The sequence below is a fragment of the Octopus bimaculoides genome, chromosome 3 (genome assembly GCF_046866305.1).
Source record: "Octopus bimaculoides isolate indiv1 chromosome 3, ASM4686630v1, whole genome shotgun sequence".
Classification (NCBI taxonomy): Eukaryota; Metazoa; Mollusca; class Cephalopoda; order Octopoda; family Octopodidae; genus Octopus; species Octopus bimaculoides.
The window spans coordinates 74,029,995-74,050,823 of NC_142930.1; the positions used below are offsets into that span (position 1 = coordinate 74,029,995).

At 36.5% G+C, this 20,829-nt stretch overlaps 1 protein-coding gene across 8 annotated transcripts in view; it reads left to right on the plus strand.

Annotated features, from left to right (window-relative positions):
• The first annotated feature begins 6,312 nt into the window (after window positions 1-6,312).
• The window catches only part of LOC106876034 (uncharacterized), an 83,002-nt gene continuing 68,485 nt past the window's right edge, over window positions 6,313-20,829 (plus strand). For 4 of the 8 annotated variants that reach the window (XM_089349217.1, XM_089349220.1, XM_089349218.1 and 1 more), the window contains exons 1-6: window positions 7,334-7,479; window positions 11,252-11,299; window positions 12,969-13,071; window positions 17,158-17,236; window positions 18,892-18,936; window positions 20,433-20,528. In XM_089349217.1, coding sequence (XP_089205343.1) covers window positions 7,461-7,479; window positions 11,252-11,299; window positions 12,969-13,071; window positions 17,158-17,236; window positions 18,892-18,936; window positions 20,433-20,528 — 390 coding nt within the window. In that variant the 5' untranslated portion in view covers window positions 7,334-7,460. Of the gene's footprint in view, window positions 7,480-11,251; window positions 11,300-12,968; window positions 13,072-17,157; window positions 17,237-18,891; window positions 18,937-20,432; window positions 20,529-20,829 lie in introns of all 8 variants that reach the window. The other 4 variants (XM_089349219.1, XM_089349223.1, XM_089349221.1 and 1 more) reach the window with 1 other exon arrangement.

Below are 20,829 nucleotides of genomic sequence, written 5' to 3' on the forward strand. Positions count from 1 at the left end.
AAATATAGATGCATGTGTACTTATGTGGAGTGTATGTCTATAGAATTGGTGTATAAGTATAGTAAAATGCATCAAGAGATTTTGATTTGTTCTACTACAAATGTTAATGTTTGAGAACATAATAACATTGCAGAGGTCTGGTGCTGTGCTGAGTCCAAAGAAAACCTACTTGACTCTGGGAACACTAGTCCAATAAACTGTAAGCAGGTACCAAGGACTCATTGTAATTTGCTGTTCTAAATAGAAAGAGCCTTATAAAACTAATTAGTGTTTTGTTAGCTTGCAGCATAGGTTCAAAATTTGTGTATTTAGCTTAATGAGAAATGTCAGTTTAATAAGCTGTCCAGTATGATACTGACACCTACTGCTTAGGCATCTTTATCAATATTCAGACCAAACTCTAGTTAAGTGGTTATAAGTAGAAAGAGTATTCAGCTGTAAAGCTCCAACAAAACAAAAATGATTTTCTGTATGTGATAAAAAAAAGTACCCTAATTTGTCTTCTTGTATATTAAATGTCTGAGTTGAATTGTTTGCTAGACTATTAACTGCCACTTCAGAATGTATTTACAATGTTTATGTCTACAAAATGTTTCAATTGGTTTGATCTCTAATTGTCATCAGGTGTCTTATTCTCAAATATACACAAGGTCCCAAACTGATTTAAACTTGGAAGCTTTATTTCTAAGCTAAGAAAAAGAAGGTATGTTCTCTTCTGATAGGCCACTGAAGCATGTACTTCTTGTTTACTTGTAGTCCTCATTCTCCTGAAGGTGTGTATGTGTACACACAGCACCAGACCAATTGTACAACAGTCTTGGGACCAGAAATGTCGTAGATTTCTAGATGTTTTTGGTTTTGGGGAGACAGTCTAAATATATACATAAAATATTAAATATACTATGAAATATAAAGAACTAAATTGTATGCTCTACACTGCCAAAGCATAGTCTGTTTGATATTTTTTTATCTATACCATACTCTACCGGAAAATTAAAAAATGCAAAGTAAAGAACATTATTTTAACAGATACAGGTATGAATTAATATACTTCTAATGCAGAGTATGTTTAATCTTTATCAATTCACTTTAAAAAGTGAAGAACAAAACTATTTTTAACACTGTATGCAAATTAATCAATTTCTGAAAGTCTTTTTATTCAATATAGGGTACAATATCATCATCATCATCATCATCATCATCATCGTTTAACGTCCGCTTTCCATGCTAGCATGGGTTGGACGATTTGACTGAGGACTGGTGAAACCGGATGGCAACACCAGGCTCCAGTCTGATTTGGCAGAGTTTCTACAGCTGGATGCCCTTCCTAACGCCAACCACTCAGAGAGTGTAGTGGGTGCTTTTACGTGTCACCCGCACGAAAACGGCCACGCTCGAAATGGTGTCTTTTATGTGCCACCCGCACAAGCCAGTCCAGGGGCACTGGCAACGATCTCGCTCGAAAATCCTACAGGAGCCAGTCAGGCGGTACTGGCAACGGCCACGCTCAAAATGGTGCATCTCATGTGCCACCCGCACAAGAACCAGTCCAGGGGCACTGGCAACGATCTTACTTGGCTTGCCGGGTCTTCTCACGCACAGCCCATTTCCAAAGGTCTCGGTCCGTAGTCATCGCCTCGGTGAGGCCCAATGTACGAAGGTCTTGCCTCACCACCTCAGCCCAGGTCTTCCTGGGCCTACCTCTTCCACGGGTTCCCTCAACTGTTAGGGTGTGGCACTTTTTCACGCAGCTATCCTCCTCCATTCTCACCACATGTCCATACCAGCGCAATCGTCTCTCTTGCACGCCACAACTGATGCTTCTAATGTTCAGCTTTTCTCTCAAGATACTTACACTCTGACGGGTATTCACATTGACATTACACATCCAACGGAGCATACTGGCTTCATTCCTTGCGAGCTTACGTATGTCCTCAGCAGTTACAGCCCATGTTTCACTGCCATGTAGCATGGTTGTTCGTACGCATGCGTCATACAGTCCAAACCCACTCATAAGGCTTTGATAGACCTGAGGCTATAGAAGATACAATGATATTACACAGTAGTCTCAGATTTCTGGAAATCAAATAAGAGCTCTTGTACAGTGTGTGTGTATATATATATATATATAAAACTTACTGTTAATAAAAGCTGTGGTGTGTTGCATTCCATTAAATGAAGAAATGTATTGTAAATAATGACAGGGTAAAAAACGTACAGCATATACTGAGTGTACAACCAGACAAGAGACAGATACAGAAGGTCCCTAATTTTTCATCAGTTATCAACCAGATGGTATTACTCAGTTTTGCACCTTCAATGATAAGACAGAACTTCCTATGCTGGTGGTGCCCACGAAAGTTGTGGAGAATATATGCCCAAGAGCAAACAAAACAATACAGAGTGGACATACAAAAGTGGATAAATGTAATTTAAGACAATGGACAAAAATAAAACAAACAAGAAACCAGTAAAATATAGCCTTAGGGCCAAAAAGACAAGAATCGTGATTAATAAGACATCCTAAAGGATTAGAAAACAACAAATAGCAAGACAGTAGGACACAGAGAATTCAGGACTGGTCAACTATGCAACTGGTGTAAAAAAAGAGAGAAAGAAGGGCTGGCTATGAGTCACATGTCAGCAGCAGACTAAGGAAAAAGAGGGCAAGAGAAAGCAACAAAGAAAACAAGGGAAGGGAGGAAAAGGAGAAAGGCTAGAAATAGAAGTGAGAGAGAGAAAAAAAGAGAAATAGGAAAGACTAGACAGAAGTATTCCAGGTTGGCTTGGGTTTGACAAGGGTCCAGTGAGTCAAGGACTGCATCATATTCTAGTGTCTGCTTTACCATGGTTTCTGCAGGTGGATGCCCTTCCTAATGCCAACTACTTAACAATGATATATCCATATATATATATGGGGAGAATTCACAAAAAAACAAATGAAGACAGGTGCTGTAGACAACAAACAGATGTATTAGTTTAACGCTCGGGAAGTGCAAAAGTTTTTAACATTTCGAGCTTACGCTCTTCCACAGGAAGAAACAAGGAGAGAAAATAAAGAATGTGTAGTGGCTAGTGATCTATCAGGGCGAATGCCGGACAGAGTGGTCACACAGGAGAGCTAGGAAGAAGGGGGGATAATAAAGTAGTGGTGATCCCAAAACGAAGGTGCACGTGCGTGAGTATAAGAGAGTATGTATGTGTGTGGAAGAGGGCTGGTGACCTTGACGTGTGTGGATGTGGGGCTGGGAAGTGGTCAGTGTTAGTGTGCGCATGGTGGTGTGTGATGGTGTTGGGAGGTGGGGTAGGGTTCTGTAGAGGTGAGGTGGGGTTATGAGGGAGGGTGATGAAGAAGGTGGGTAGGAGTGAAGAGAATGTCTCGGAGGTGTTCCACGAACCAGTCAGCCAAGCGGCGTCCCATTTGCCTGATGTATAGAGAAAGGCAGAGAGAGCAGGAAATGCAGTAGATGACATTGGTAGAAGTACAGGTGAAGGAGTTGGTGATGTGATAGGGTCGGTGAGGAGGGTGGTGTTAGAGAGGTAAAGGCAAGTGCAGCAGCGTGGGAGGGAGTAGGGTAATGAGCCTGATTGGGAGGTTGTGTTAGGGAAGAAGCTGTGGACCAAGAGGGCTCGTTTGAAGGAGAGGGGTCGCACTGGAGTTGCCGGAAGGCTCAGCAATTGGTGCGTTGGAGAGGTAGGTGAGGGGAAACGGGAGACAGGAGATGGCGGGGGGAGAGAGCAGATGCATGGTCCATGGAATGTGCTCTGGTAAAGGCGGCGTGGATAGTGGTGAGGGGATATCCATGTGGGATGAAGTGGCGAACCATGAGTTGAGACTGAGTCTCAAAGTTATGGTCGTCACTACAGAGCCTGCGTAGACGGAGGAATAGGAGATGGAAAGCTTGGTGTGTTTAGGGTGGGAGGAGGAGTAGTTGAGGTATGAGTGTGAGTCTGTGTGTTTGAAGTGAATGGAGGTGGTGAGAGTGGAGTGATGAATGCTGACCGAAATGTCAAGAAAGAAGACAGATAGTGTAGGAGAAGTGGAGGGCAGGATGAAAAGATTTGACAAAAGAGAGGAAGGAGTCTAGATGTTCGCGGGAGAGTGAGGTCGCACCAATACAATAGTCAATATAACGGCCGTATAGTTCGTGAGTGGGATCAGTGAAACTTGAGAATATTTGGGCCTGAATGTAGCCAACAAACAGTTTCGCATAGTTGGGCCCCATTCTCATTCCCGTGGCCACTCTCGAGATCTGCTGGTAAAAATCACCAGCGAACGAGAAGCAGTTGAGTGAGAGGACAAGTTCGGCCAGATGAACGAGTATGGAAGTGTTGGGTTGGGGGTTGAGTTGAAGATCAAGGAGATGGAGTACACGCAGCCTCTTGTGGTGAGGGATCACTGTGTAAAGGCTCTGGATGTCGAGGGTGAAGAGAAGTTTAGAGGGACTAGGAGGGAATGAGAAAGAGTTAAACAAATGAAGTGCGTGGTTGTTGACATGGATGTGAAAGGGGTGGGAAGCCACTAGGGGGCGCAAGGACACGGTCAAGATATCTGGAGATGACTTCAGTGGGGCAGTTGCAGGCGGAGACGATAGGGCGACCAGGGTTGTTAGGTTTGTGGATTTTGAGGAGGAAGTAAATAGTGGGAGTGCGAACAATGAGGTTGGAGGTGGTGGGGGAAAGACGGGAGGAGGAGATGAGGTCATGGATGGTGGAGGACACAGTTTGCTGGTAGGGCATGGGATCAGAGGGCAGTAGAAGGAGGTGTCTTGAAGTTGGCGGAGAGCTTCTGCTTTGTAGAGGTCTGTGCGCCACACCACCATGGCTCCACCCTTGTCGGCTGGTTTTATGATGATGTCCGTGCAGCGTTGGAGACATTGAAGGGCCGAGAGTTCGGCTGGGGAGATGTTCGCCTGGAAAAGTTAAACTGGTCCACAGCACGCTGTCAGGCACCCGCAAAAAGACCGACTGCTTACAATTGACCAGAAGCTGATGTCCATAGGGATGGTTGGTGGCCCAGGTCGGTGAAGCAGTTCTCCTCATTAGATGCAGGTAGAGTGTCGCGGAAAAGCGCACACAACCTAACATGGTGCACAAAGCTGTGGATATCGGCATGAGTCCGAAATTCGTTGGTGGATAGAGTGAGGGGGATGAAGTGCAGACCCCTACTGAGGAGGGAGCACTCCGCCTCAGAGAGGGGAAGATCTGGAGGAATGGTAACAACAGACTGAAGTGGAGAAGGGGTGGATGGGATAGAAGTAGGAGGGTGGTGGGGGTGGAAGGCTGGGAGGGAGATGATGGGGTATGTGTGTGAGGATGGGGGAGTGTATCAGGGAGGGGAAGGGGTAGTGGCATCGGGTGTGATGGAATGGAGGAGTGAGTGGAGTTTACATTGTTTGGTGTGAGCGAGAAATTGATGAAAGAGATGATTTAAATGAATTATGCATATATATATGTATATATGTGTGTGTATATATATATATATATGTATATATGCGTGTATATATATATATATATATATATATATATATATATATAAAGTGTAGTATATTGCCACTTAAGTGTGGCTGACCCCTAGGGGTGGATGTTACTGTTGCTTTTAGCCCCAGGAGGACATCTCCTCCAGCTGGCTTATCGACACACGACTGTGTCCTGTTTGCCAAGGGAGTTATCCCTCTCACCTCGACCAGCAGCACGAACGTATCCGGATTTCAGGGTTATTTCCCTTCGTCGGCGTTCGACAGCTGATGACCTCGGTGAGAGGGTGAGAGGGTGAGAGGGATAACTCCCTTGGCAAACAGGACACAGTCGTGTGTCGATAAGCCAGCTGGAGGAGATGTCCTCCTGGGGCTAAAAGCAACAGTAACATCCACCCCTAGGGGTCAGCCACACTTAAGTGGCAATATACTACACTTTATCGTGCAGTTACTGTTAATACTTCATTTAGAGAATTAACATTGCTTTATATATATATATATATATATATATATATATATATATATATATATATATATATATATATATATATATATATATATATATATATATATATATATATATATATGTATGTATATATAAAACATTCCACTATGACATTGTAGTAAAATATAACAGATCTAAAAAGCAAGATAATATCATTTGAAACTCAAGTGTAAAAGAATTGCTGTGTTTACTCAGTCTTTCCAAGAAAGTCAACAAAACAGTAATTGGTATAATGAAATCTAATAAAAGAGTATATTTCTTAAAGGAGATGTGATTATATGCTGAAACATTTCTTAGGTTACATAATTGAAGGTGGAGGGGGATATTTCTACAGTTAATAGAAAGTCTGAAGCAGTGTTATTCTGTAGGTATTTGCTAAATACCATTTGGTGAAATCCTCAAGAGATCTTTTCTCTGTCCATTACACATCACTAGAATTCTATTTTTGATACCTTTGCCTCATCTTTATTCTATCGTTAATAATAATTCTTACTAATTTTGGTACAAGGCCAGCAATTTTAAGTGATGTGGGGATAAGTTGATTACATTGACCACAGTGCTAAACTGATACTTGTTTTATCAAACTCAAAGGGATGGAATACAAAGTCAATCTCAGTGGTATTTAAAGTAAAACTGCAAAGAGCCAGAAGAAATGCTGCTCAGCATTTTGTCTGACTCACTAATACTCCTGGCAGCTGGCCAGGCAAAATGCTTAGTAGCATTTCTTTTCTTTTTTTTTACGTTCTAAGTTCAAATTCCGCTGAAGATGACTTTGCCTTTCACTCTTTTTGAGTTGGAAAATGAAGAACCAGTTGAGCACAATTTCAAGCCTTGTGTCTGTTATAGAAAGATTGTTTTGGGTGGAATCGCAGAATCATTCAATGCCGTACAAAATGCCTTGAAGTATTTGTTCCAACTGAGGTGGATTCCGCTGAGGTGGATTTTGCCTTTCTATCCTTCCGGACAGTATTGGGGTTTATGTAATCGATCAACACCTCCACTCCAAATTTCTGCCTATGTATGAAAATGTTGTTTTAGAAAGCGAGAGCGATATAACATCGGACTCAGTGCTTTATGTTATTTAGTTTTTTCCCTGAGTTCTATCACAAGGAAGGCCTTTGATTGTCTTGTTTCTATACCGATTAAATAAGTGGCAATAATACAGCGGGGTGATAAAATAAATATGACTCAATTGACTACGCCTCTTGTTAAAATTTAGTTTTCCGTACAGACAACAAAAATGACTAATTTCTTTTATAAAATTGTCAGCTGACTGTTTTGAAATTGTGGTGCGCTTAATCCGAGAATAGCGGATTAGTAATATAGATTGTTCGGTTTGAAGAACTCGAATGCTGTATTGTTGATATTTTATTTTTTCACCTCCATCACAGAAGATGTCATGTGGCGTTTGGTGTGTGTGATCAGTTCTTTGGGAAGAAAAGCGAAACATTAAGAACACAGCAACGCCACTTGTCACCATGAGTTTCTCTAACCATGGTAAGTAGACTTCTTCTAAGGTATAAATGTAAAAGAGAACATGTATTCACGTCGTGTGAAAAAAAGGAAAGAAAACAATTGTATTGTAATACTATTAAATAATTTCTTTATGTACAGTTGTCTGAACTGAAGCAACAATTTACAATTTAGTTATACATTAATACTAACACACACACACACACAGATAGATAGATAGATAGATAGACAGACATACACGCACTCAGTTATTGTATATGTGCGGAATTGATATTTTTGACATTGGTGTCTGTGACGCATTATATAAATGGTATAATTAGTTGTGCTAGTCATGAATCACGACGAGTTACAAATTATTCAACAGACTTATCATCTCTGCCCCCTCCTAATGTTTATATAGAACACAACAATATAGTACTGTTCTTACAAACTGTTCTCCCTGCAGTTCTTCAGCCTTTGTATTGAGTTATATCTATTTGTCTTTCTTACTGTTTGGATATTATCACATGTTTAAGAGATTCTTTATTACTTTTTTTTCCAATTTTATATACATATATTTTTAATGACAGATCGATCTTTTTTTCGGATTTTCGAACGTAGTTACCGTCAAATTTGTATTTAGAGTACTGTCATTCTGAAATGTGGTTGATTCGAATTGTCATAGACACTTCTGTGTAGTTTTGATTCCCTTATTCTATCCTTTTGTCCATTTGTCGTTCTTTATATTTATCTATTGTTTTCTCTGTTCTTGACAACTCACAAATCGTTCATGGCAGCTTTTCATCACGAACAGAAGTTAACAGTAATATTTTAAACACTTCTTATATTGTTGTAACTATACACACTGCTAATAATTTTAGATACATACATACGTACGTACATACACTTACATAATCACACACACACACACAAACAAACAAACACACTCGTGTTTACGTTAGAGACTTACTTTTCACCTGGAACTAGTCCCTGCATATGACTGAGTATTGATACTTAGGCATATTAATAGATCCACTATTCTACCCACTGTATAGATCTTGAGACATTTATAGAGAATGTGGGTGCAAGAGCTGATGATAAATTCTATGTAATAGTTCCCTTTTAATTTCTACTTATGACCAGAAGTGTATACATCTACCACACTAAGTGATACAAGTCAATGTATTTAGGCCTCAAATTCATCTTACAAACGTTTGTAATTACTGGTTTCGGTAGCACAGTCATTAAAACCGAGAAAAGTAATAATTTTCAATTATAACATAAATAAATTAAAAGAGGTTTGAGTGAAGAATGTTACCGTATTATACAGTTGTTTTTGCATTAAAGGTTTTGTATTACACCCGTAGTGTGAAAGGAAAATATTGCTGAGGTGAAAATAAGTGAAATCAACATAGATGTTGTGGAAAGAGATAAGACAATTTAGTGTTTCATTTAACTAAAGTGTGTCATGATGAAACTAGCTGATCAAGTAAAGTAGAAAGATTTTTGTTCTATTTGAATTCTGTTTAAAGGAAGAGTAAGCTACCTTGACTATGTTTCTGTTGAGAAGAGAGCCTAGCTGTATATAGCCAATATGTGGCTAAGAGATACTGTCTCTTATTGGCCCCATAAACTGGTGGAAAACAAACAGTGAACAGCCAAAACTTTTCTTGATTGTATGAGAGTTGCTACATTAGCCCTTCTCAATTGCTGGGAAAACAATAATTGATAACAATCAGAACAAATAAAAAGATAAAAAGACAATGTTATTCATGCTAAATCAGCAAAAGAACCATCAGAAAATGTCCTGTATACGTACATGATGGAATTGAAATTTACATGACGTGTACATAAGTGATCTGTATAATGCATGCATGAGATCTGTATGCCTTCATGCAAGTGTGTTGTAGAAAGTGAGTGAGTATGAATATTCGTGATTTTGTCTATATACAAATATGAGTCTACATTCCCATCTGGTACATGTTTTGTAGTGGAAACTGAGCTGGTTAGTAAAGTGACACAGTTTAAGAGTTCTCTATTTTAAACTGTAGCTGCAGAAAGGGGTGACTCATTAATGATGTTTAGCTCACTACTGTTCTCTTCTAGAGCTGATCTGGCTTACCTGGCAATTGCAGCTTCTCAGTTTGTACTTCATAGCTGGTGAGCACTTTCTGGTTGAAACAAACCATTAACAGAAGCAAACAGTGTAACCATTGATATTATGTTGCCTATTAGGCAAAATGGGATACCACATTTGGAAGTCAGAGTCAGATCATTAGACCAGTAAGTAGGCAGCTTTAACTTTATAGCTGATTGGCAATCAGCATAATTCGAATCACAATGATGAGCACAATGAGTTAGAACAAATTTTGAAGATTTCATAACTATTATCAGAAAAATGGTTGCCAGGGTCACCAGAAAATATAGATTTGAAAGTCAGTGATGATAAATTATATGTAATAATTCTCCTTTATTTTCTACATACTACAAAAAGTATAAACCTTTAACTAGTGCAATAAGTCAATATGTTTAAACAACACATATTCACTTTGTAAATATAGATTTAAATTGCTTGTTTTATCCTCACAGAGAAGAAAATTAACAATTTTTAATTACAGTTCTCTTTTATTCTCTTTTACTTGTTTCAGTCATTTGACTGTGGCTATGCTGGAGCACCGCCTTTTTAATTGAGCAAATCGACTCCTTGGACTTATTCTTTGGAAGCCTAGGACTTATTCTTTGGAAGCCTAGTACTTATTCTATCGGTCTCTTTTGCTGAACTGCTAGGTGACGGGGACGCAAACACACCACCATCGGTTGTCAAGCGATGTTGGGGGGACAAACAGACACACAAATACACACACACACACACACACACACACACACACACACACACACACATACATATATACGACGGGCTTCTTTCAGTTTCTGTCTACCAAATCCACTCACAAGGCTTTGGTCGGCCTGAGGCTATAGTAGAAGACACTTGCCCAAGGTGCCACGCAGTGGGAATGAACCTGGACCATGTGGTTGGTAAGCAAGCTACTTACCACACAGCCACTCCTTCTGCCTATTAATAAAAAAGAAACAAGGTTTGAGTAAAACATGTTGTGGAAGTAACATTATACATATGTTTTTGAATTAAAGTTCTTTTCTGTTATATGTGTAGTGTGGAAGAAAAATGTTGCAGGGATAAAAATAAAATAAATCAATGCAGGTGAGCTGAGGGAAAAACTTATCAAAGTTTGTTGTTTCATTTTGCTAAAATGAGTCCCATGTTGAGACACATTTTAAATAAACAAACAAGAATAAAAAGACTTTGCACTCTTCCAGAGTAAGCTGACAACTGTTCAGGCTGCATTCTGCCAAGGAAAGGTTTTCAGTTCCACTTTATTTAGCAAATGTCTGACTGAGAGTTACTACTCTCTGATTGGTCAAAAAGAAAAAAACATTAGATAGCAAAGTTTCAAAATTGCATCTGTTTGCATGAGGTTTGCTTCACATTATTTTTAAGGTGTCAGAAAGTAGCTAGGTATGCTGGCAAATAAATGTGACTTGATATATCAGATCTACACATACTCAACCATCATTCTAAGGACTCTCATTAGGTTAAATTTAGTTTTTTTATAGCTTCACTTATTTCTTTTTACAAAGATTTGGACTTCAAATAATGGCAGTATTTGTACAGTTCTCAACCATGTTTTTAGTTTTTGATCATATCAGTATAAGCTGAAAGAACAATGATGATGATATTAACGATGTCAGTGACACCTGTATTTTAGTGAGTTTACTTCGTTCATCTCATTGTCCCTAGGAGCTGTCTTTGAGTCCAGTAACAATCCCCTTGCTTCTAAAATTTTGGGTAAGTCAAACTTTAATTAGCCTTCTTCAAACTCATGGTGATTCATATCATCACAAATTTCAAGGAATTTTTAGTCCGGTAGATGTTGTTACTTCATTTAATATTTATTATTTGTTTTAGCTAGCTGCCTGGCTTCACTTTTACTGTTTGGCTGCAGATTGCAGCCAATTTAAATATACAAGTTACTGATTAATTGAAGCTACTTTATTTGACTTAGCCACTACTGGACTGTACAGTCAGCTAAACATAACATAGTATGAACAGTGAACCATAGGATGTATGAGCATTAATAGAGCAATGTAAATATTTGTGGAGAGCTGATAATTGCTGAGCTCACTAAATAATTTTAATATTATTATTAGCATTTAAAGACATGAACTTTGTCACAATGAGATGTTAGACCTGCCAGAAATGGCAACCCAAATGTCTCTCATATTATAACCTAACATCTTAAAAAATGAAGTTTATATTGGGCATTGTAGTTTTATATATATGTATATGAAAAAGATGGCTGATCCTGAACAAAATGTCTCCCATCATATAGGTCTGCTGGGTCAATGTAGCTCTCTGACTAAAACAACATCAAACCTAATATTTCTTTCAGATTTATTCTCCATGATTTTATTGCTTCCTACATAATTCTTTTTTTATGAACAGTCATTTGTTTGAAACCATTTATTTCTCCATTTTTGTATTCTTATCCAATCAAGCACTGAGGTACACTATGTGCCTTTTCTCTTAGTGATAACTGATTCTAATTTTGGCCATTTTCCCCACTTTTTATCAAGTCAGATCTCCTCATTTAATTTGTTATAAATTCCTATCTTCATTGCGTCAATATTACATTTATAACATTTGATAATCTTGTTGTGATGTCTGTCATTGCAATGTGACTGTTATGATGTGTGCAATTACAATGTGAGTGTTGATAATAGTTCTGTAATGTGACAGTTGATAAAAGTGCTGTTTGTCATTGCAATATGCCCTTGCATATTATATTGGTTATCTTTTATGTTAGTTTAAAGATGAGGGGAATACCCATGAATTTGTTAATCTCCCCTTGTTTGTGAAATTGTGATGACAATAGGTCACTTCAGATTATGTAAACTGTTAAGATTAAAATTGGTGTCTTTGAAAGTTTCAAAAAGTTGAAGTTGTAAGATAGGTAGCATTAAGTATAGGGTCTTGCACATGAGACACAGTAATGATTACGAAAAAAAAAAAAGAAACAAACATTGATTAGATTTAAATGAGCAGTATAGAATTAGCAATTTAAGCATGTTGAGACTTTTGTTGCCTTAAGAGAAGATACAACTTAATAATGGCTCAGTGATTGAAGGTTGCTTGTTAGTGTGAGTTTTTTTTTTTTCAGGCAGTAGTTTTTCCTAGGACCAAGGAAATATAGCGAGAACATTATCCTAAGATGCAATTCATCGTAGGGCATAGTAATGTTATTTTCTACATCTATTTCAGCCATACTTTGGTACACCTAATACTGCTTTCTTATAATATACATTATATGGCTTTATTTAATAAAATATTATGGCTTCAATCCAGTTAGCAGTACAATAATTGAGTCAGAGGATGCCTTGCTTTTAATAATTTGCACCAATGCTTAAATAATGCCTGCATTGTACAGTTTCAAGTCCTTTCATTTCTATTTATTCAGATGAAGATAAAGAAAATGCCAGAAAAGTTAAAATTACCAAAGAGCTTTCTAAAACATTGAAAGCTTTACAAGCCTCACAAATGTTTGATGAACCAGTACAAAGGTCAGTAAATAATTCAATTTTTTTCACAAAGCCTTCATTCGGTTTATGTTAACCCTTGGTCTACTAGAGAAAATGTATGTCACTAATTACCAGCTGGGTCCAATGGACCCAAATTTTTTCTTTTATTCAAACTACCACTATTTCTTAGCTACATTATATATGCTATCAGGTGAATGAAGAATTACTGTTTCTAACAATTTTTTATTTAAAAAATACAGCTTACAGAATATATTATAAATTTTAAAAATTACAAAAATACAGAATTACAGCTCCTCATGACAGTGAATGCAGACAATACTGGAATATTCTTGGCTAACATGAATATTACACAGTTCTATATTTAAGAGATGAGGAATTATGTACATTATTTACATTTGGAAGATATTTGTCCTCATCTTGTTTGTTGTTAACACAACATTTCGGCTGATATACCCTCCAGCCTTCATGAGGTGTAGTAGCATAGTGGTTAAGAGTGTGGGCTACTAATCCCAAGATTCTGAGTTCGATTCCAGGCAGTGATCTGAATAATAATAATAATAATAATAATAATAACATCGAAAAATACCTTAGGAATGAGAACCCAGGTTTGAAATTTCCCCAAGACACCTGATGAAGGCTGGAGGGTATATCAGCCGAAACGTTGTGTTAACAACAAACAAGATGAGGACAAATATCCGTCAAATGTAAATAATGAATATTACAGTTCTTACATGTAGTACGAGTTTTCCTGTCTTTTTTGGGGCCACGCAAAGAAAATCTTCCCTTTTGCTTTGGCTGAGGAATCTCAAATGAGGTTGAAGATCATCTTCTTTTCTTGTTTGGTTGAGAAATGTTAGCGGAACTAGAAGATTGTTTGTCATATCCTTGTTTAGCATGAACTCTAGCAAGTTCCATTCCTAGCTGAATTAGGAACTGTCTTCTTTTATCCTTGAAACTTTGCAAGTGAAGCTGTTTAGCAACAATGAAAGTATTTACTGCACTTATATCAATCATGTTGTCGAATATAACCATAGGCCATCTTCCAGTCATTCTTTTGTCCTTACCACCATCTTATCTTTGGTATGTACTCCTCCTTTTGTTTTGTTGTAACATGTAATAACTTCAGGTTTCATTTCAGCACTTTTTGAATCAATTGAAGGCTGAGAGTGCATTGTACTCACAAATGAGACTACATAATTTTTCTTGGGACACTAAGATAGAATCCTTTTGAAATCCAAATATTGTGCTGTTGATTTCTCTTTCTTTTCCATTTGTGAAAGCACTTGGAATTTCAACTCTGTTCTTTCTAATTGTTCCAACTAAAGTAGTTTTCTTGCTAAGCAGCTTTTGAACCAGTCCTAGACTTGTAAAAAAATTATCACAAGTTATATTGTGATCAATATTTTCAAGTTCTTTTACTAGGTCTTCAACAGCTCTTGAACTTTGATTTGTCTCTCTCCCTTTTACTGGGGCTTTTCCAGTGTAGATTTGCATTTTCTAGGCATAAGATGTTTCACTGTCACATATTGCCCCAATTTTAATTCCATATTTCCCTGGTTTTGAAGGAATATATACCCGGATTGGGCAGCACCCTGTGAATGAAACTAATTGTTCATCAACTGTCATGCATGAACTTGGAACATATCCATCTTGCAAATTCTGATTCCACATTTCAAATACTTCTCTTATGGGCTCCAATTTATCATCACTTCTCTTTTTTCTTCTTGCACTAGCATCATCAAAATGCAATACTTGTAAAATCTGTTGAAATCTTACCCAGCTCATAATTTTGTTGAATATAGGGTGGCCATGTTCTTGATTCCATAACTGTGTGACATTTTCATGTTTGGATTTATAAACACCTATAAGAATAATCAGTCCAATAAATTTTTTTAGTTCAGAGTGATCAATTTCCTTCCGTTTATCTTTGTAAACAACCTGACCTTCAACATTTGATCGTTACGAATTACTTGAAGAAGATTCTGGTGCATAAACATAGTAAAACTTGTTTTAATGCTATCGCGTGACCTTTTAGCAAAATGGGATGGTCTACATTCTTGACACACAATATTGCAAGATGAAGTTCCTACTGCTGCTTGAGTAAGGGGATTAGAATACCAAACTTCTTGTCTGTCTCTAGAAACATATTGCTCATTCATTGGGTGGCTTGCAGATAATTGTTTTTGAGTATCTTCATCATCTGATGACTGAGAACCTAAACTGTCCAGCACACAATCACTTTCATCATCAGCTTCAGAGCAATAGAAGGAATCACTACTATCTTCTTCCTATTCTTCATCTAATTCCAATAACCTGTTCGATATTTGGTCTTCACTCAAGTTTTCATGTCTAGGCATATTGGAAAGCACAACTGAACTATATGAAACTTGATAGCAGACTAAAGGCAGATATTGCTCTCTCACATATTAATACTCTCCTGAAAGACGATGCAACATATTGTAAGAATTGCATCACCCTATAACCTAGCAGATTGAAGGTGATACAATACCATGCAAATTTACAGGAATATTTTCATAATTTTTCCTATTTTATCTGTAATTCAGCAAATAAATTGAATATAATTTTATCCATTTTATATCTGATAAATATCTAGGAAAATAATATTTGTTACTGATTTTATTCTGTTTAGAATGACAAGGATATTGTCTGAATTTAATTCAAGGGTCCAATGGACCCATATGGTAATTAATGTATAAAGTGAAATTTTCTAGCTTTTATAAGCATACAGAAAATTTCCAATTTTGACAAATAAAAGAGAGTCAAGAAAAAGTAAGAGTCACGAGAAATCAGCAGAATCAAATAATATAAACAGTAGGCAAAAGCAACTGAAAAAACTGAAATGGGTCCATTGGACCCATTGTAGATAGAAAGTTAAAACAGGATATATTCTTAATGTCAGTTCTTTTATATTTTTAGTTATACCTAAGCTTTGAATGTAACTGTGAAAGTCATAGCAAATCTAGTGTCAGGTTATGGTCAGCTTACATAAGAGGCAGTTTGGGTGTATATATATATCAGTAGCATGTAAATGAACCCATTACACTCTGAGTGGTTGAGAGCGTTAGGCATCCAGCTGTAGAAAATCATTCCAAATCAGACTGGAGTCTGGTGTAGCCTTCCAGCGTGCCAGCCTGGTCAAACTGTCCAACTCATGCCAGGATAAACAACGGACATTAAATGATGATGGGCTTCCTTCAGTTTCCATCTACCAAATCCACTCACAAGGCTTTGGTCAACCTGGGTCTGTAGTAGGAGACAGTTGTCCAAAGTGCCGTGCAGTGTACATTTTATAAATTGTTTATTGTACTCTGCCAGTAAACAGTGTTATTGTTTGAAATCAATATTTTTAAATAACTGTATGTAGTTAAAGAAGCTACATTTATTTTGACATTAAGGTCGATTGTGGTTAACACTGAAATGTTAAAATGTGTTCCCATGGAGTCATATTTGAAACTCGTTTTATATGTACTTAAAAACCTAGTGTTAAAGTTTATCTGTTAAAAAACAAAAACAAAAACAAAACATTTATAATCTTTTGAATTAAGCTTAACAGTTGTATCCTAAGTTCTTGGTAGCACATCATAAGTATTAGACTGCAGTTTCAGATTTGTCAATCCTTATTAGAGTTGCTGCTCTGATACCAAAAGAAAATCAGTTCAAAGATAATATTACTTAGTTTATACATGAGCAAATAAATTTCAGTTTTGATATTGGTTTAAACAACTGTTAAAAAAAAAAAAGAATTACCAAGACAGTACATATATAAAAATAAATTAAGTATACTGGAGGGTATTTATGATTGAAAATATATGTATTGTAGTGTGTTCTCTGATAAAGATTAGTGAATCTGAATCTGTAGTCATTTTGAAATCCCTCACATGTCTCCAAGAATTTAGGGTATATTTCCAACTTTCAATTCATAGCAAACTCATGTTTTAAACAATTAAACAAATATATTGAATGTTTTAACCACTGTTCAGTTTTGGTGAATTAGTAATTTCTATAGTTTGTATATCACAACCAGTTTTTATATGAATGACTGTTCTACAAATTTTTCCTTTTCATATTTTGTTTCTTGTTTTGAAGTAATGAACTATCCAACCGACTTTGTGACATTCTTGAAGCTATATTCCTTCATGGACTTAAGGAACCAGTTACGCATAAGGTAAAATAACCATTTATTATTATTATTATTACTGAGTGAGAGAGCAGTGCATGTCATCAAAGTGACATTGGAGTACAAATATACAAAGCCCAATATATCCATCATGACTACCCATCTGATAAAGGTACACCAGGCACATGCATCACAACCACATGTGTGCGACATCGTGGTCTCATATCAAGGTAAACAATGCATGACCTTGCAGGTGGGGCCCAGTTAAAATTTTCTTCAGGTTGAGTAGCCCATCCCACTCAAAAGGTCCCTGAGTAAGGTTTGTTTAAGGATGATGAACGAAACACCCATGTTTCCAGAGGTGAATTATTCAAACCCCAAAGAATTCCTTTCGACTTCCCAACACATGGCTATGATGCTCTCCCACTACTTCTGCTTGTGATCAGAGATGCACATATCATCAACCACCAAGGGACATGCTCAACTGGTTATGGTCAAGCAACTGACAAGCAAATCTGTAGTATTGAGCAGAATATTAGCCCATCTTTTATACCAAGATAAAACATGTACATGATAGCACTTCTAATCAGTTCAGATCAAAAACCATGAGAACCACTGCCTGATACTGCATTTTATTATTATTATTTAAGCCAGCAAGCTGGCAGAATCATTAGCATGCTGGATGAAATGCTTAGCGGTATTTCACATGTCACTACGATCTGAGTTCAAATTCCACCGAGATTGACTTTCCCTTTCATCCTTTCGGGGTTGATAAAATAAGTACCAGTTGAATACTGGGGTCGATATAATTGACTTATCCCCTCCCTCAGAAAGCTGCCCTTATGGAAAAATTTGAAGGCATTCATCATCATCATCATCATCATCATCATCATCATCATCATCAGATATTTTTGTTGAAACACCCCGTTTTGCAAGGGGTGTGCATCAATAATTTTAAAATTTTAACTACTTTTGGCAAAGCAAATATTTTACAATTTTCTGTAATTATTTAAAGATTGCTGATAAAGAAGCCATCATAATGTTTGACAAAAAACCATGCTCCTTGTCGGAAAAAATTGAGAATAAGAATATCAAATAGCCTAAACTTAATGATGTCACTGAGGTGAATAATGTTTCATTTCTAAGCCATATCAAAACTTTCAGTGTTGACAATGCGAACAATAACAGCAACAGTGACAACAACAATGATACTTAAGAAATGAAACATAAAAACGCAGTTATCACCTCCACTTCTTTTGCATTTGTGGCAGGAAATATGAAAAGTTTCCACATAGATAAAGAAGAATTAAAATTGGCAAGAAAAATTGTAAAGAGATGGGATAAGGGTAGCTCGAAACCTTCCATCTGACGTGATAGAAAATATCGCAAGATGCTCAGTAACGTATCGTTGCATTGAAGTCAAGTCTCAGTGGGTGGGAAATGCTACTGAAAGCAAAATACAGTTAAGCATAAAATATAAATATTGTATCAGGATTGAATATTTTATATTTAAGAAATGTTTCAACCCTTCTAAACACCCAGTTCCCTCTTGACATTTGTCATGCTCTTATGAGTTTATAACACCAACAATGGGGTGATACCACCCAGGTTAAGAGCCACTAATGCAGAGGATCTCTTTTTGTTCAAATTACAGAAATTGTAAAAATGTGTCCTTATTTAAGTATCTCTTAATATATTTCCAGCTAAAGATGTTTATGCAACCAACTTCAGGACAAGTTACAACCCTTGTAAGTATACCTCAGTTTTATTGTTTTATTAGTGATTAAAATCCCAGTAAGTTGACCAAAATGGTTGGGCATCTTACTAAATACATTTTACTATTTAGTTTTTACTTCTGTATTCTAACTTCTGAATTTGTTGGAATCAGTCACCTGGGGGAAAAGTGTGTCATATATTCAAAACCCATTCCATCATTTCCCCCTCCTTACAATTACTTTGTAATTATTGTATGAAATGCCAAAAGAAATCCAATACTTGTTATTGAAACAACTTATCTAACTCATGAACATAAACATGCATATTCAAAGTTAACAGCCTCCTTTCTATCAGTGGCTGACTAGCTCTGTTAACTTCAGGAAGATAGAAAGTTGGTGCTGTAATTTTTATGCCATTTACTAACAGGCTGGTACTGAAAGAAAAGTGAAATAGCTACTTTGAAAAATTCAAAGCAGGAAAGCAAAAATTTCATATGTTAGAACATCAATACATAAAAACTTGTAAAATTCAGTTTTCTATTCCTCATTTTTTTATGTATAATTAGTCAGAAGTAGAGGGCAATAACTAAGATGTTTGCTGGCTCTATCAAGCTGGTAAGTTTGGGTTGCTTTCAACAGATTGAACTTTGCTAAAGGCTTCCAAAGAGAAAAAATAGTATTAACTCTCTAACATTCAGATTACTCTATCTGATAAAATTCTTATTTATTCACATTGTTTTGAATCAATCATGCATTATCTTGTAGCTTCAACATTTCAATGATGTGATTGTTTATTTTCAAATGATATTGTAGGATAGCTGTGAGAGGTGGGACTTGGCCATTTTAAACATAAAACAGGTAGAATATTGAGCCAGATATGTCCAATTTAAATGCTAAAGTGTTAAACTAGATAGCATATAAGGTCCAAACTTTTCTCACTCTGTAAAAGGAAACTTTTTAATGGAAAATAAGCACTATCATTTGAATAAAACTGCAAAACATTTTTTGCTTCAACTCTGAAGTGATAAAATTAATTATCATACTAAAGTGCCTTCTTTTATGGAAAAAAAAAAGAACCGTTCTCTTACCATACACTTTTGTAACATCTGATCAATGTTGCCTGGCTACTCTGTACAGTTACATGCAGATATCATCATAGGCCAAATACTAAATTATATTTTTTTTATTATATATAATATTGATTTTGTATATTTCCACGATATAAGTAAGTCCAGTCTAAGCCAAAAACTGACAAGTGGTTTGCTTGGATTGCATGATAATCATTTTATGCATTGGGACAAAGCCACAATGAACACATATCTGGTATTTACATACTGCTAGCTTCTTTTTGGAAAGTGAAATGAAAGAGATGATATGCAATAGCTACATGAAACTATTATCATCAATCAGATACTTAAAAACATCTCAAATAACTGTTATTATGTTATTTTGATATTATAAATAGATGTTATTCATTTCTTACTTCTATAATATTTATTCTTTCTTCTATACTTATCCTTTTGAAACAGAACTTCTGGAAGTTTATCAGCCGATTTACTCACAAAAATGTTATTGCTCAAATTCAAGATTTAAATCAGATAAAAACTGATGTTGGCTATTGTCGGGTAAGTATGTGTAGATTTCAGTCGTATGTGATTATGTGAACATGCAGATATGTGGATATCATCCAAACACAATGACTGAAGTACAAGGCATCAGTTTTATTTCAATTTAAAAAAAAACTCATCAGATGTGTACTGAAGTTTGTAACAGTATGGAATATTGTATAACAAGCTGAAGTATTGTCGCATAACAAACTGAGTTGTTGGAGTATAACAGACTGGAGTGCTGCTTCCTAACAAACTGGATTGCTGTTTTATAATAAATGAAGTATTTTTGTGAAACACTTGAGTTATATAATTAACT